Source organism: Rhinopithecus roxellana, chromosome 6 (genome assembly GCF_007565055.1).
Source record: "Rhinopithecus roxellana isolate Shanxi Qingling chromosome 6, ASM756505v1, whole genome shotgun sequence".
NCBI classification, from domain to species: Eukaryota; Metazoa; Chordata; class Mammalia; order Primates; family Cercopithecidae; genus Rhinopithecus; species Rhinopithecus roxellana.
Genome location: NC_044554.1, coordinates 138265478 through 138282918, shown reverse-complemented (window position 1 = coordinate 138282918; position 17441 = coordinate 138265478). Strand labels below are relative to the sequence as shown.

Here is a 17441-nt window from a genome sequence, read left to right as displayed (position 1 = left end):
TTAGTAGAATATATGTTATATCCAGAGAATTCTTATTTCTATGAAGGATGCAAACAGATAAAATTTGCAATCTTTGGCCTTAGAGAAACGTGGTGGTCAAAATTAGTAAGCATTATTATTGTTTATTTGTCTTACATTAGTTTTACCTGAGACTACAGCATCTCTTTAACTTTGGACATTAACAGAAAGCACAACATTATCAGCATTTCCACTCATAGTGGCAAGATCTAACTTTCACAGACTAAATCAAAAGCCTGATGATTGGATTCTGATCCATGCAGTAACAAGGGAATTTCAAATTATGCAACTTTCATTTGTTGTTTTAGCACTTTCTCAAGCCTGTGGGAGAGTGCAGATTTCCGTAGAATCCAGGAAGGTGCCAGAATTCATCAATGTTCTCACTGGGAAATGCACGGGAGATGAACATTCAGGCCAGAGTTCAGGAAGCCCTATGCTGTTTTGGTTCCTTCAGCTATCTAAATGAACAAAAGAGAAATGTGTGAGCAGAATTCACTGAATCAGCTTCTATAAAGGGTGAGAGTTACCTGATAGGTCACTCCTGGGACCAGAAACTTGGCTGCAAATGCTAGATGTCATTTGCTTAATCCTCTTATTCACTATTGAAATAACTAAAACCAAGCTTATAAAGGCGTGATAACAAAAAAGAATGGTTGAACATGACTAGAACTATGATGTGGAAGTAGAACTATACTCTCTTGGCCAAATAGTCAAATTTATTTTTCGTACTTATCAGAAAGCATGCACATGCAACTGAGGGCAACAACAGTACAAGGTGTTTCAGAGTGCTATCTTGAATAAGTGATGTTAACATTAAGTTCCCAGTGAAGACTTTAGTTTCCCAGCTTATAAAATTATAACAACAATAATAATTGTCTCCAATAATAATAATAATACCTGACTAAATGTTGCATGGTCTGAAGACTATTGAGTGAGGTTATGCCTATGAAAATGATTGCACATTACTGAGTTTGATTTATAAATGCCAATTAAATGCTGCAAAAATTAAGGACTTCTAAATATATCCTGTCTTACACAATTCAACTTTTCCTTCTGTATTAGCACCAGTAGGGTAGAATAGTGCAGGGAAGCATTACAATGAGGCTTCTCACTTAGGTGAGGGGAGGTAGGAGCGCCTTTAGAAAAGTACTACAAGTTTTTAAACGATGTGGAAATGGGATGTGTTTCCTGTTGTCTTGAAATGGGGGAAAAGCCTCAAAGCTAACACTAGGAGACAGGTGGGTTCCTTCACACCAAAGGAAGTCAATTTCCTGATTTCTTAACATGGATAAGAGTTTTCCTTTATATAAACTCCTATGTTGCATTGAAACCAACCCAATAATTCCATAGACTGTTCTTTTTGATGCACGTAGAAATTGACCTTTCTGGTCTTAAAGGTGGAAGCTTACATTTGTTTTATCTGAGTTCCTTCCTCAGGAAAGGACCTTGAGGCCTCTTAAAAAGGTTTCCAAGAACTGAAACTCACCAGATCATGACATCCTAACAATGAGAAGGCTGGAGCCCTCATTCATCATGACTGCATCCTTGCCCCTCCCTAGTTTCTGTTTTCTTACATATTGTTACATTTCTTTCTACAGAAGAATGTTATATAAACCCATAGGTTTAGTTGGTCAGAGATATGGATTTGAGCCTGAGCTCCCATCTCCTTGACTGCAGCACCTGATTAAAGCCTTCTTCCTTGGCAATACTCGTTGTCTCAGTGATTGGCTTTCTGTGTGTGAGCAGCAGGACCTAGACTAAACCCCTGGTGTTTTGGTAACACCATCAAGAAACTGCTAGAAGTTCTATCCCTATGGGGCTTTTTAAAAGGTAAATAGGCCAGACCACCTACTCTCACCCTCTCTTCAGTCCAAATTAAGGAATTAAACAATCAAACATCTGAAGGCTTTTTTTTTTTTTTTTGAGACAGAGTCTCACTCTGTTGCCCAGGCTGGAGTACAGTGGTGCGATCTCTGCTCACTGCAAGCTCCGCCTCCAGGGTTCACGGCATTCTCCTGCCTCAGCCTCCTGAGTGGCTGGGACTACAGGCACCCACCACCATGCCTGGCTAATTTTTTGTATTTTTAGTAGAGACGGGGTTTCACTGTGTTAGCCAGGATGGTCTTGACCTACTGATCTCGTGATCTGCCTGCCTTGGCCTCCCAAAGTGATGGGATTACAGGTGTGAGCCACTGGGCCCGACCCTGAAGGCTTTGCTTTTTAAAGGAGTCATCATTACCCTTGAGGGAAAGCCCTGAGGAATACCCATTTCTGATTTCTGTGAGAAAGGAAAAAATAAGGTAATCCCTGCAAGCCAATTCATGAATGCCCAGGATTATCATTTAGAAAGATTAAGGGTGCATATGAGTGAAGGAAACCAGCAGACTTGCTCTGGATGAATGCTTGCTGAGCTACAGAACTGCAACAGCCACGTATGGAGCCCTTTAGTACAAGATGTTTTGGGAGCTCCTGGTAGAGGAGTGGTTTTAAGGATGTGCATTTGCTTATAGAGCATCTTGTCTACTTCTTATCTAGAGATGCAAAAATGGGTGGCTCACAATGTGAGGGAAAGGGGAAAGGGAAACGGGGGTCTTCTGTACTCACACCATTTGGTGAGCTCTATGGAGGGTTCTGTAAACACATTGAATTGATGAAATGGATGAGCTCCAGCCATCTTGTAAGTAATCCCACCGATGATAAGATGCCTCTTATCAGACCTGTAAGAGGTAGTGGGCTGAGGTAGGGACTTAGGGCAAGTTACTGGATATTGGTTCTCAGAGGACTGTGCCAAATGAGGCCTCTGTCTAGCACAGAGAATAATGCGCAAAAATGTCCTCCACAAGCCAGTCACTATTTGGACATCAGCCACACAGAGGATGTCATGGCTGATTACAGTAGTCTCTGTTACCTGGGCTTTTTGCCCCTGTTTCTTCCATTTCTCCTCTAGACACCAACACCTTGGAGATAAAAGGCAGACCAAGAAACAATGGAGTGTGATTGAGACAGGTGCAGAAAGAGAGAAACAAGAGGCAACATTCTCTTCCCCAGATCCCGGAGCTACAGGACAGGCTTTTGTTGAAAACAGCAAAGAAATTTTGAATTGGATGTGAGATTAGAATGTTAATTTAGAATGAATGAGGCTTTCTTTCCTTCTTTTTGAAATTTAAAACAATTACAAAGAATCTCCCAATTAAAAAAATTATTAAAGTTTTATATATACATATAATAGTGCATAGATATTAAATAAATATTTCTATGGAGTATCACAAAGTGAATGCATCTATGTAACCAACATCAAGGTCAGAAAATACTACATTTCCAGGACCCAGAAGGTTATTGTACTCCTTCCCTTCAAACCAAAGGAAGTCAACATCCTGATTTCTTACACATGGACAAGAGTTTTCCTTTATATAAATGGAATAATAATATAGTATGTACAGATACGTGTGTATATATATACACTGTACATATATATAGCATCTGGCTTTTAAAAAACTCCTAGGTGTGTTTGTGAAACTCATCCCCATTACTTGTATATAGCAACATTTTGTTCATTTTCTTTGCTGTATAATCTATTGTATAAATATACCACACTTGATGTATCCATTCTATTATTTATTGGCATTGGGCTTGTCTCTAATGTAAAGGTTATCACAAGTAATTCTGCTATAAGCATTCCTATATCTATCTTTTAGTGCATACAAATATATTGTATATATCAGCTAAGTATACAGCATTTATAATGGAATTTTGTGTCATAGGTTATATGTATGTATATGTTCAACTTTAGAATATATTGCAAAATATTTTTCCAAAGTACTTGTCCCAATTCTTCCCCCTCAAGCAGTGTATAGGAGTTCTAATTGCTCTACACCCTTGCCTATTGATATGGTTTGGCTGTATCCCCACCCAAATCTCATCTCGAATTGTAACTCCCACAATTCCCATGTGCCATGGGAGAAACTCAGTGGGGGATTATTGGGAATTATGGGGGCAGGTTTTTCCTGTGCTGTTCTTGTAATAGTGAATGAGTCTCACGAGGTCTGATGGTTTTAAAAATGGGAGTTTGCCTGCACAAGCTCTCTTCTCTTGTCTGCTGCCATGTGAGATGTGCCTTTCACCTTCTGCCATGATTGTGAAGCCTCTCCAGTCATGTGGAACTGTAAGTCCAATAAACCTCTTTCTTTTGTGAATAGCTCAGTCTTGGGTATGTCTTTATCAGCAGTGTGAAAATGAACTAATACAATAAACTGGTACCAGTAGACTGGGTTGTTGCTGAACAGATACCTGAAAATGTGGAAGTGACTTTGGAACTGGCTAACAGGCAGGGGTTGGAAGAGTTTGGAGGGCTCAGAAGAAGACAGGAAAATGTGCAAAAGTTTGGAAATTCCTAGAGACTTGTTGAATGGCTTTGACCAAAATGCTGATAGTGATATGAACAATAAAGTCCTGGCTGAGGTGGTCTCAGATGGAGATGAGGAACTTGTTGAAAAGTGGAGTAAAGGTGACTCTTGTCATGTTTTAGCCAAGAGACTGGCAGCATTTTGCCCCTGGCCTAGAGATTTGTGGAACTTTGAACTTGAGAGCGATAATTTAGGGCATCTGGCAGAAGAAATTTCTAAGCAGCCAAGCATTTAAGACGTGACTTGGGTGCTGTTAAGGACATTCAGTTTTATAAGGGAAGCAAAGCATAAAAGTTCAGAAAATTTGCAGCCTTACAATGCAATAGAAAAGAAAAACCCATTTTCTGAGGAGAAATTCAACCTGGCTGCAGAAATCTGCATAAGTAGTGATGAACTGAATGTTAAGCCCCAAGACAATGAGGGAAATGTCTCTGAGACCTTTGTGGCAGCCCTTCCCATCACAGGCCCAGAGGCCTAGGAGGAAGAAATGGTTTTGTGGGCCAGGCCTAGGGTCCCCATGCTGTGTGCAGCCTAGGGACTTGGTGCCTTATGTCCCAGCTACTCCAGCCATGGCTGGAAGGGGCCAACATAGAGCTCGAGCCATGACTTCAGAGTGTGCAAGCCTTAAGCCTTGGCAGCTTCCACATGATGTTAAGCCTGTAAGTGCACAGAAGTCAAGAACTGAGGTTTGGAAACCTCTGACTAGATTTCAGAAGATGTAGGGAAACATCTGGATGCCCAAGCAGAAGTTTGCTGTAAGGATGGGGTCCTCATGGAGAACCTCTGCTAGGGCAGTGCAGAAGGGTAATGTGCTGTCGGAGCCCCTACACAGAGTCCCCACTGGGGCACCAACTATTGGAGCTCTGAAAAGAGGGCTACTGTCCTACAGACCCCAGAATGGTAGATCCACTGACAGCTTGCACTGTGTTGCTGGAAAAGCCACAGACACTTAACGACAGCCCATGAAGGCAGCTGGGAAGGAGGCTGTATCCTGCAAAGCCACAGGGGTGGAGCTGCCCAAGTCCATGGGAACTCATCTCTTGTGTCAGCGTGACCTGGATGTGAAACATGGAGTCAAACGAGATCATGTGGAACTTTAAGGTTTGACTGCTGTGCTGGATTTCAGACGTGCATGGGGCATGTATCCCCTTTGTTTTGGCCAATTTCTCCCATTTGGAATTGCTGTATTTACCCAATGCCTGTACCCCCGTTGTATCTAGGAAGTAACTAACTTGCTGTTGATTTTACAGCCTTATAGGCAGAAGGGACTTGCTTTGTTTCAGATGAGATGTTGGACCGTGGACTTTTGGGTTCAATGCTGAAATGAGTTAACACTTTGGGGGACTGTTGGGAAGGCATGATTGGTTTTGAAATGTGAGGACATAAGATTTGGGAGGTGCCAGAGGTGGAATGATATGGTTTGGCTGTGTCTCCACCCAAATCTCATCCTGAATTCCCACATGTTGTGGGAAGGACCCAGTGGGAGCTAATTGAATCATGGGGACGGGTCTTTCCCATGCTGTTCTTGTGATAGTGAATGGGTCTCATGAGATCTCATGGTTTTTAAACACAAGAGTTTCCCTGCACTAGCCCTCTTTTTGTCTCCTGCCATCCACATAAGATGTGACTTGCTCCTCCTTGCGTTCCACCATGATTGTGAGGTCTCCCCAGCCATGTGGAACTGTAAGTACAATAAACCTCTTTCTTTCGTAAATTGCTCAGTCTTGGTTATGTCTTAATCAGCAGCGTGAAAATGGATGAATACACTTATGCTTCCTGTTGTTTATCTTTTTATTTTAGCTATTTCAGTGGGTGTGCAATAGTAGTCCATTGTGCATCTTACTGCATATTTCCCTGACTACTCATGAAGATGAACACATTTTCATGTTTTGTCATTTAGAGATCTTCTTATATGAAGTCTGTTTCTTTCTTTCTTCCCTTCCTTCCTTCCTTCCTTCCTTCCTTCCTTCCTTCCTTCCTTCCTTCCTTCCTTCCTTCCTTCCTTCCTTTCTCCCTCCCTCCCTTTCTTTGAGACAGGGTCTTGCTCTGTCACCCAGGCTTGAATGCAGTGTAGGGAACACTGCAGCCTCAACCTTCTGGGCTCAAGTAAATCTCCTGCCTCAGCCTGTCATGTAGCTGGGACCACAGGTGTGTACCACCACATCTGGCTAATTATTTAAATGTTTTGTAGAGACAGGATTTCCTAATGTTGTCCATGCTGGTCTCAGACTCCTGGGCTCAAGAGTTCCTCCCACTTTGGCCTACCAGTGTTGGAATTACAGGAGTGAACCACCATGCCCAGCCTCCTGTTATTTTCCATTGAATTACATGCCTATTTCTTATTTATTTGCATGAGTTCTTTATATATTATTAATATAAACCATTTTCTTGCTTATATGAGTAGCACATATTTTCTCTAAGCTCTCTGTCTGCCTATTCACTCTCCTAATGATGTATTTTGATGGAAGTTTGTAGTTTTAATGTTCAAGTAGAACATTCAATAATTTTTTTCTTTATAGATAGTGCTTTTATGGTTCTTTTAAAGATATTATTTAATTCTCCAAATGTATTGCAGAAATGTTATTATTTTCCTTTCACATTTAGGTCTGTAATCCACATGAATTTGTTCCTTTATGCACAATGTGAAATACAAGTCATATATATTTCTTATCCTGAATTTTTCATGGCTGAACATAATCTTAAATTACAGAAAAATTTTAAATTGTCTTACATAGCTTTTTCATGGCTGAATGTGAGTTTAAATTACAGAAATGACAGGGCTAGTACAAATGAAGTGTTGAAAATCTATAGACTCTGCCAAAGTTGTTCTCAGGCTGAGGGGAGGGAGATCCAACACAGCATATTTAAAATTCATAATTTGAGAAAAATAAAGCCATTTTATTTGAAACTTCACAGGGATCTGTTTGCTAAATATATCAAATATTTTTAAAAAATGTAAAAATAAGAGGAACTACAACTTCAGAAGAAAACATTTCTATTTTGAGAAGCCTGTGAAATACTGAAGTAGATTTGCTTTTGAAGTATGCTTCTCAGTGACACCTAGGAAAGTTGAAGTTCTGACTGAGAACAGAGGCCATGAATTCACAGTGTTACAGGCAGCAGTAATGATACATGATTTTCTGTAACCACTTTAAGAAACTTTTGGTGGCTGGGGGCCCAAGCATGGTGGCTCACACCTGTAATCCCAGCACTTTGGGGGCCAAGTCAGGCGGATCACGAGGTCAGGAGATCGAGACCACCCTGGCTAACACAGTGAAACCTCATCTCTACTAAAAACACAAAAATTCAGCCAGGCGTGGTGGCAGGCACCTGTAGTCCAGCTACTCGGGAGGCTGAGGCAGGAGAATGGCGTGAACCCGGGAGATGAAGCTTGCAGTGAACTGAGATCGAACCACTGCACTCCAGCCTGGGCAACAGAGTGAGACTCCATCTCAAAAAAAAAAGAAACTTTTGGTGGCTGGGTACTGTGGCTCATGCCTGTAATCCAAGCACTTTTGGAGGCCAAGGCAGGTTGATCACCTGAGTTCAGCCTGGCCAACATGGCAAAACCCCATCTCTACTGAAAATACAAAAATTAGGCAGGTGTGATGATGGGAACCTATAATCCCAACTACTTGGTAGGCTGAGGCAGGAGATTCATTTGAACTTGGGAGGTGGAGGTTGCTGTAAGCCGAGATCACACCACGGCACTCCAGCCTGAGTGACAGAGCAAGACTCCATCTCAAAAACAAACAAACAAACAAACAATAAAACAACAACAAAAGAAACTTTTGGTGATGGACTACCATGTCATTTTCTTTAATGTTGAGCCAGCAGTTACCAAGCTCCAGCACATCAATTATAGAGGAGAAGCTCCCACTATGCTACAGGAAACAAGAATTTTATATATGTACAGCAGGATGTTTGCAATTTAAAGTAACCATTTTGTAAACATTGAAAGGATAAATCTACATCCTAAATCATTAGTAGGATGACTCTCTACCCACCACTTAAAACAAATTCTTGTCCATTTGGAGACAGCTTTCTGGTCACATATCTACTCTTTTTATATTCATCTGTCATGTGGTCCTCCTAAAGATAGCTGTCTGCTGACTGTTCACTCTGTGTACTCCCTCATAAAAATCTAAAAATTAATCTTACTGAGTAGCCTCTCTCATCTTTCAGAAAGCTCTTGACTTCATTCGTCCCTAGACATTATATATATGTTATTTTGTACACAAAAAATATATAGTTTTGAATTGTTATTCATAAAATACTTAGATAGCAATTACTAAGTGTCTTGTGCTATGTTCCAATTGCTTCACAAATACAAACTTTGACTATACATAGTGATACAAGAGTTAACAAAAAATTACTTAGGCAGATAGGGTATCGGAGGCTTCGGTAAGGTTCTTCTATTTTTTGAGACAGAGTCTCACTCTGTCACCTGGGTTGGAGTGCAGTGGCACAATCTTGGCTCATTGCAACCTCTGCCTCCCAGGTTCAAGCGATTCTCCTGCCTCAGCCACCTGAGTAGCTGGCATTACAGGCGTCCAACACTATACCCAGCTAATTTTTTGTATTTTTAGTAGAGACAGCGTTTCACCATGATGGTCAGGCTGGTCTCGAACTCCTGACCTCGTGATTTACCCACCTTGGCCTCCCAAAGTGTTGGAATTACAGGCGTGAGCCACCATGCCTGGTCAGGTTTTTCTTTTTAATGAAAAGCAGCCCCAAATCATTTCCTAACAAAAAGCAGCCTGTAAAATTGAGCTGCAGACACAGACAAGCAAGCTAGAAGCTTCCACAGGTGAATTCCATAGGAAATAACTACCTGGGACCAGGCATGTTCAAAATGGCGGCTCCATCATCCCTTCCTTTGCCAGCCACCGGTACAGTAAGGAGCAGACAAGATGGCCACTGGTCAAGTGGAGAGTCCATTTGCATAATAAGATTAGGGTGGAGTGGCCAGCCTTCCCGTAGGCTATGTAAATGTCATATCTGATCGAATCAATCTGTGGGCTCTATTTAAATCAGACACTGCCTCCTCCAACCTGCCTATAAAATCTGCTGCAGTAGGCCTGCCTTCCCCTTTTTCCAACATTTCTATCTCTCTGGAAAGGAGCTGCTCTCCTTTCTCCTTTCTTCTATTAAATTTTCTGATCCTTAACCCACCCACATGTGTCTGTGTCCTGAATTCTGTCTCAACGCCAGACAATGAACCATGGGTAATTCCCCAAACAATGCAGCCATTTCAATAGTAACTCTGCAAAGTTGGTACTATTATTACTGTCATTCTACAGATGAGAAAACTAAGCCACAGGTAATATGTTACTTTTCCATGATCATGCAAGACCATATCTCTATATTATCATTAACAGTAATAGTCAGTAATAATTGAATCAAGAAGATATGAGGAACTGTGCCAGCAGTTTATATTTGTCATCTTATTTAATTCTCCAAAAACCTGAGAAAATAGGATCAGAAAATTTAAGCAAATCATCCAAGATCACAAATTATAGGTGGATTACTCTTAATTTGAACTTATTTCATCAAACTCAAAGCCCAAACTCTGTTACATTAATCTGTCCTCCTCCCCACTTCTCAGAGATGACACTGACATGTGAATAAAGAGAGCTGTGAGAGGTGATTATGCACCTAGGAAACAGGTTGCAATGAAATTCTTAAATATATTGTTAATGGGACAGGATTTTTTCAGGCTCCACTTAAAACAGTTAAGCACCATGCAACTATTTCACCTACAGTTCCTATGACAATAGAGCACTTATATGATAAAATGTTTTATTTAAAACAGAAATTGAATAGTAATGTTAAAGAGTTAATGTAAGCATTTAACAACAAATCCGAATTTTTTTGCCCACCTGCTCTTGCATATCTTTGTAAACTTTTCTTCCACACGATCCATAAATGCACTGTACGCATCACGTTGCCTTCTATGTCTCTGAAGGAAAATGGTACAAAGGAAGTTACTAAAAGCAGACCTGTATTAACTTTAATTGCTTACTTGTTAAAATTTGCTGTTTAATAATCTTTGCTTTAAAAGTGTATCTGTATTCCAGATTCACATCTTGTTCTGCTTAGACATAAAGGAAGCATCCTTATGTGACTAGGGCAGAATTTCAGCCAGGGTAAAAGTATGTGCTCTCAACATTTTTTTCTATGAGTGTATCACAGAGCTGTCTTTTCAGGCCTTCTCACGTGAGTGTCATTCTCTAAACTTCTCATGATTTCCAATGAGATAAGAGGAAATTTGGGAAAATTTTCGTACAACATTTAAGCCTTTGTAAAACAAAAATAAAATTCTAAGGCCCCCCAATCAAATGAATGGACCCCTTCATGAGTGAGGGGACACAAAGAAACCTGAAAAAGAAGTTCAGACCCTGATGGGAAGAGAAGGTGAGAAGGTGGGACATGGTTCATTATACCCTCCTCCCTTTGGAATTCAGGCGCAACTCACCAGCATTAACATTAAAACAGATCTCAAGACTAACAAAACAAGCAGCTCTTTGCAGCAATAAGATACCGATTTCAACCTGACTCTAGTGTAGCATCACGTGACAGATAGCAGGCCCTTAGCATCTTTCAAAATGGCCCTGCAAAGCTGTCTCTCTTTTGCAGACAGTCTCATATCTTTTAAGGTCTGAGAAGAGACCTTCACATCTATTGTCTCTGAGACGTGCTACCTGGAGTCTTCGACTACATGACAAGAACCTTGACTTCCACAACCCCCACTCTTTACCTTAACTCAAGCTGACTTAACAGACACAGCTTAACTCTTTCAACCAATTGCCAATTGGGGAATCTTTGAATCTGAGGTAGGAGGCGGGACTCAACTCCAGACCAGATGGAAGACTGGTTGAAATAGGGAAGAGGCATTGAAAGCATCTCTCCACGAGACAGCCCCACGAGTGTCATGACAGTATACCATTGCTGTGGCAACATCCGGAAGCAAACACTTCTTTTCTAGGAATTTCTGGATAACCCACCCCTTAATTTGCGTGTAATTAAAAGTGGGTGTAAATATGACTGCAGAACTGCCCCTGAGCTGCTGCGCGGAGCGCACTGCCTGTGGGGAGTCCTGCTTCACAAGGAGCAGTACCTCTGCTGCTGCTGTACTCAAGAGAAGATGCCATCTAACACCACAGGCCCACCCTTGAATTCTTTCTTGGGTGAAGCCAAGAATGTTCCCGGCTATGCCCCACTTTTGGGGCATACCCACCCTGCATCAAATCTACTTATGACCTGGAAGCCTCCAAGCTTCGAGATGTCCTGCATTTCCAGGCCAAACCAATGTATACCTTACATGTATTGATTCATGTCTTTGCCTGTAACTTCTGTCTCCCTAAAATGTACAACGTCAAGCTGTAAACTAACCACCTCGGGCCACGTGTTCTCAGCCTCCTGAGACTTTGTTAGAGGTCATAGTCATCAATTTGGCTCAGAATAAACCTCTTCACATATTTTACAGAGTTTGGCTTCTTTCATCAACACCTTATTCCACTGTAGCTATTACTTAAAATAACCATAAAAAGTATGTAGCATTATTAACCCACATTATAAATAATGAAAAAAACTTAGTATCTTGTCTGAAGTTATTAGAAAGTAAAAGAACAGGAATACTCTGATCTCAGAAGCCATGCTCTTAACTAATATTCTGTATTTTCCCACTGGAATACACTTATTCTTTTATCAGGATCTAGAAAGAAAAGAAAATCCAAAATTCTAGATAATCCACTATTTGTATTTCAAAAAAAAGCAGCGGCTATATGCTTTATTTTTAAAGACAGAAATATATTTTATACTACAACAAATAAAAAACTCCTGCACTAAAGCAATTGTCGACAACAGTACTGGAGACATTTTCCAACAGCTATAGAGAAAGTCAAACTCACTGTATATGAAGCAGATCTAACAGGCCATGGGGCTTTTGTCAAAATTAGTTTTGAATCCCAGGTGCATTCACGATGCTTGTGGGTGATAAATCTTTTTGTAGTATTCTTCTGTTTATCATCTTTCGGTAACTGGTACCCATATACTAGAGATACGAAGACAAATGAGAGGCTTAGCAATGGCACGTGTCTTTGTTCCTGATGTTTCTGAGATACGGTATCAGTTTTGGAGATCAGGACCCAGGAGTGGTAAGTCGCTGGATAATTATAGATGTAAATCTAAACAAAACTTTTCTTGTTCTTTCTGCCAGTCCCACTGGAGTTAATTTTCTCTTTCTTCAAACTCCAATTCCAATCCCACGTTTTATTTCTCTGGACCCGTCTTTCTAAAGTATCTCCTACTGGATGGTATATTTTGCATTCTACCTTATGTTTTACTTAAAGTATTTCTGAGGTCAGGGGCTGGGTCTTATAAAGTGTCTTTGGTTTTTTCTACCAAAGTGAGTTACACGTAGCATATACTAGGAAAGTTGACATGTTCCATTTTAATTACACAGCTAGATGACACTTTTATAAGTATAACACATGGTAAAATGTGTACGATATTTGTAAATAAATTATCTTAGTTTTACAAGTATAAAATTATTTGCTCCTTATTTTGAAAAAGAGGAAATAAAATGTAACTGTGATCTCCCTATCCAGAGACAATCACTGTTAACATCTTATTGTTTGTTTTAATTTATATATAATTATAATATGTAAATATAGCATTCAGATGTGATCCATCCTAATCCAAATAAGAAATGTAAAATAATACAAATTAACTCTGAATTAACACTTAACAAACGGCACCATAACAGTAATTATAGCATGCATGTGTGTATGTTATTTCCACGTGCTTTTAATACATTACTAAATGCTTGTAGCAGATTTGATGCTCACAGTAATTCTGTGATGTAGATTTCGTTGTTATCATCTGCATTTCCAGATGAGGAAACCAATAGACAGACAGTTTAGGTTATTTGGGCCAGTGAAGCCAAGATTCAAAGTTGTACAGCTGGGCTCCAGAGTTTATTCTCTCTCTCTTCTTTTTTTTTTTTGAGACGGAGTCTCGCTCTGTGGCCCGGGCTGGAGTGCAGTGGCCGGATCTCAGCTCACTGCAAGCTCCGCCTCCCGGGTTCACACCATTCTCCTGCCTCAGCCTCCTGAGTAGCTGGGACTACAGGCGCCCGCCACCTCGCCCGGCTAGTTTTTTGTGTTTTTTAGTAGAGACGGGGTTTCACCATGTTAGCCAGGATGGTCTCCATCTCCTGACCTCGTGATCCGCCCGCCTCGGCCTCCCAAAGTGCTGGGATTACAGGCTTGAGCCACCGCGCCCGGCCGAGTTTATTCTCTTAAGCATTACACTCTATTTGTTCCCTATACATGACACATTGACTTACAAATATAATCTTTAATAATATATTAACAGTCGTGGTAGAAAAGTAAATGTATTGTTGCAAATAATTAAAAGGGCATTTAAAAAATTTACCACATTATTAAAGGTGATATTAATATCCATCTATTTAGTTTTAAGCCTATGCATTTACGACTACTAATATATAATGGAGAGATTTTTTTTTTTTTTTTTTTTTTTTTTTTTTTTTTAGCAATAAGCATAACATCTTAACAGCTTACCTGTACTTAAGGGTTGTGATTTAAATTTTAATCCAAAGGGGTCCTTTTCATAAGTCATCTCAAAGTTTGGTAAACCAGGTTGATACTAGATATGTAAAGAAAAGATTGCAATATTACTAATACATATTGTTTCTTATTGTAGTTGGAATTTGATTTTTCCTAACATTAAATATTTCCTTCGCAAAATGTAATTGTGACAATTTTGTTGTGGCATTCAAATGTAGCATTTAAAACTTGCTTATGAAAATTTGAAAAAATAATCTAAGATTTAAATAGTGTATAAACAATTCATTTTTGTGGTGGAGAGGAGTACTTCAATTACCCTTTTGTGAAGAGATCAGAATTAGTATCTTAAGCAGTGTGGAATTAAGGGAGTCTATTCAAAATTTGGCAACCTAATCTTAAACTTGATCATAATTTATGACACAAAGAATTATATATTATTTTTCTGGAGCTGAACTTATTTCAGAAACATAGCAAAAACGTTGAACAAAGCTAAATAATTTGTCAAGCCTGGAGTAGAGTTACTATTGTCTTTTTATAAGCTATAAACAAAGTAGATATTTTAGTGGTTTAAGTGAACCAATTTGAACTGAAATAGAATTTGTTTGCTCCAAGAACTGATCAAAGAAAACATCACAAAAGTCTCTACTCAAAAGCTAAGTAAACGTGGCACGAAACAGTGAGGGTACGAAGCAGAAGTTAAACAGGTTATCTTCTTAATGAGTTACCTGCCACAAGCATATAGAACAATACTAAAAGTTCCAAAAAGGGAGATTATCTAATACAAGATTTTTCACGCTTTAATTGAATACAACATGAGACCAAGTTCATTTCAAAAAGGGTCTTCATTGAGGTTTACTTTGTAACAATACTGACATCTAGTGGTTACACAATTTGTAACACTCTACCTCCAATCCACTCATTTATAGAAGCAAGTTAATTCAGCTAAAATAAAAATGTTCCTTATTCCTTGAATTTCATTTACTCAAGTTTTTAAGTCTGTTATTAGTAAAATATTTATTTATTTATTTTATTATTATTATTTTTTGAGGAGTCTCACTCGGTCGCCCAGGCTGGAGTGCAGTGGTGAGATCTTGGCTCACTGCAACCTTCGCCTCCCAAGTTCAAGCGATTCTCCTGCCTCAGCTTCCCGAGTCGCTGGGATTACAGGCACATGCCACCACATCTGGCTAAGTTTTGGATTTTTAGTAGAGACGGGGTTTCACCATGTTGGTTAGGCTGGTCTCGAACTCGTGACCTCATGATCCTCACACTGTGGCCTGCCAAAGTGCTGTGATTACAGGTGTGAGCCACTGCTCCTGGCCTAGTAAAATATTTAAATAAACCAGTAACATTTAATATTTAAATGACCTCCCTCATCTCCAAAAGGTAACATATGTTATTTACTATGAATGGAAATATTTAGATGCTCTGAATAAGTAAAGGGAGTTATTGACTATAGCTCCCTGGATTTTCCAAATTTTATCCTAATAGCTCATAGAGTTAACATTCATCGAATACCTCAGCATTTCAGATTCCATTGTGCTTTGCATATATTGTTTCGTTCATTAAGTAAAATAACCATTAAAAGTATGTAGCATTATTAACACACTATTATAAATAATGAAAAAGGCTTAGTATCTTGTCTAAAGTTATTAGAAAGTAAAAGAACAGGGATACTCTGATCTTAGAAGCCATGCTCTTAGCTACTATTCTGTATTTTCCCACTGGAATACACTTATTCTTTTATCTCACTATTTCTAAATCCTGTACTACTGTTTATCTCTTTGCCTAGCAAATCATGTTTATGTGCTAAATTATAGAGCTAAGAATAGAATATTCACATTTTAATGGAATTCTGTTTTGCATAAATATTTGACCTTATTTGCATCTCCATATTCTTCATCACCCTTTTAAATTATAAATCTAATTATTGCCCATATATTATTTAAATTATTAATCATCCAAAGAATTCATCAAAATAATAAAATATCCCTTTTTAACTATTTTCATTCATTCATCAATTTATTCCATAAATTTATTTTATTATTACTAGGTTATAAACTTCTGGCAACTGACGTCTGTTCTCCAATCATATCTAAACCCAATGTGTTCTTCTGAAACCTAAGAAAGCCCATCTCAGAGTTGGCCACTTGACCTGGCAGATTAAACCTCATCAGAATCAATCAGGTTCTTACCTCTGTCTTCTATCATTTATTGCTAAATGTAAATTGTATTGTTCTGTTCTGTGAGGAAAAAAAGGCAGCATTATACACATTATATACACATACCTTTTTCCTATATGTAATAGTTTTTCTCATTAAGAAATGAATGAAAAATAATACATAGTTCCTCTTATCTATCTTAAATTGTTTTTATTCAAATGCTCTTTTGTACCTGTCGAAAGTCATGTGGTTTGGGATTGACATATACACCCCTCGGATACTGTCCACTCTTCACAAACGTTAACTTTGCTTTTTGTGAATCCAAACGTGGAAATGTAGTTATAAATTTAGGAGCTATGGCCTCCTTAGGATGATTCCTTATGCTGGGCAAGTGAAGCATTGTTTCTGGAAAACTGATTTTTTTCCTCCTTTTTTCTTCCTTAATGGGTTTTGATGGTCTTTCTGGAATTCTCAAAGATGTATACAGTTTGTAGCTAAAATCAGGAGGCCTTATTTCCCATACATTAACTTTCATTTTACATTGTGGAGGTTGCAGAACACTTTTTTTCCATTTGGAGTTGAGATCCTGTTGTGAAGGATATTGCAGCCTCTTTGCAATATCCCTATCTCTCATGCCTCTCTGAGACTCATGGTACATTATGTGGAGGGTGTTTTCACATGGAGGAATCTGCAACACACATGGAAATAGGTGAAGCTTGTCACTATAGCAATGGTGTACTCAACATTTTCTCTCCAGGCCAAGTTAATTTTTGAAAAATTTATGAAGCAGGAAAAAGCTCAGAAATGACAGGGAATGTGTATGGAGGAGAAGGAGAAAAGCATCATTGCTGCAAATATTTATTCAGCACCTTTGTCCCAGCAGTCGCTGTACTAAGGGCTGGTCATTTTTTAAATGGTTGACACAAAATCCATGTCCTTAAGTAACTGAGATGCTACTTAAAAGACAAACATAAAATCCAAAAATAAAACCTGCGTAATAGGATAGATATTGCAAGTTTTATGAGAAGCAAGGAGATTGGTCAGCTAGCTTCATCAAGAAAATAGACTTGATGTCAAAAGCTGTTATTTGGACTGATCTTGAAAGGTAAATAGAAACATTCCAGGGGGTAAAGGAAGGCAATAACATTTCACCGAGAAATAGAAAGTATGTGAAATTTGTCATTACCTAATTCTAGGGTATCTATGGCTGCCTAAACCATCATGAGTACACTGTAATTATTGCTATTGAAACTTATAGATGAGAA

At 39.0% G+C, this 17441-nt stretch overlaps 1 protein-coding gene across 1 annotated transcript; it reads right to left on the bottom strand.

Moving 5' to 3' along the window:
* Positions 1 to 259: 259 nt before the first annotated feature.
* Positions 260 to 14090, bottom strand: LOC115898301. Its single transcript, XM_030932795.1, has 5 exons — positions 14009 to 14090; positions 12335 to 12477; positions 10304 to 10383; positions 2927 to 3075; positions 260 to 476 (listed from the first exon to the last, which is right to left on the bottom strand). The coding sequence occupies exons 1-5, from the start codon at positions 14064 to 14066 to the stop codon at positions 469 to 471; spliced, it is 438 nt and encodes a 145-aa protein (XP_030788655.1). The 5' UTR covers positions 14067 to 14090; the 3' UTR covers positions 260 to 468.
* Positions 14091 to 17441: the final 3351 nt, after the last annotated feature.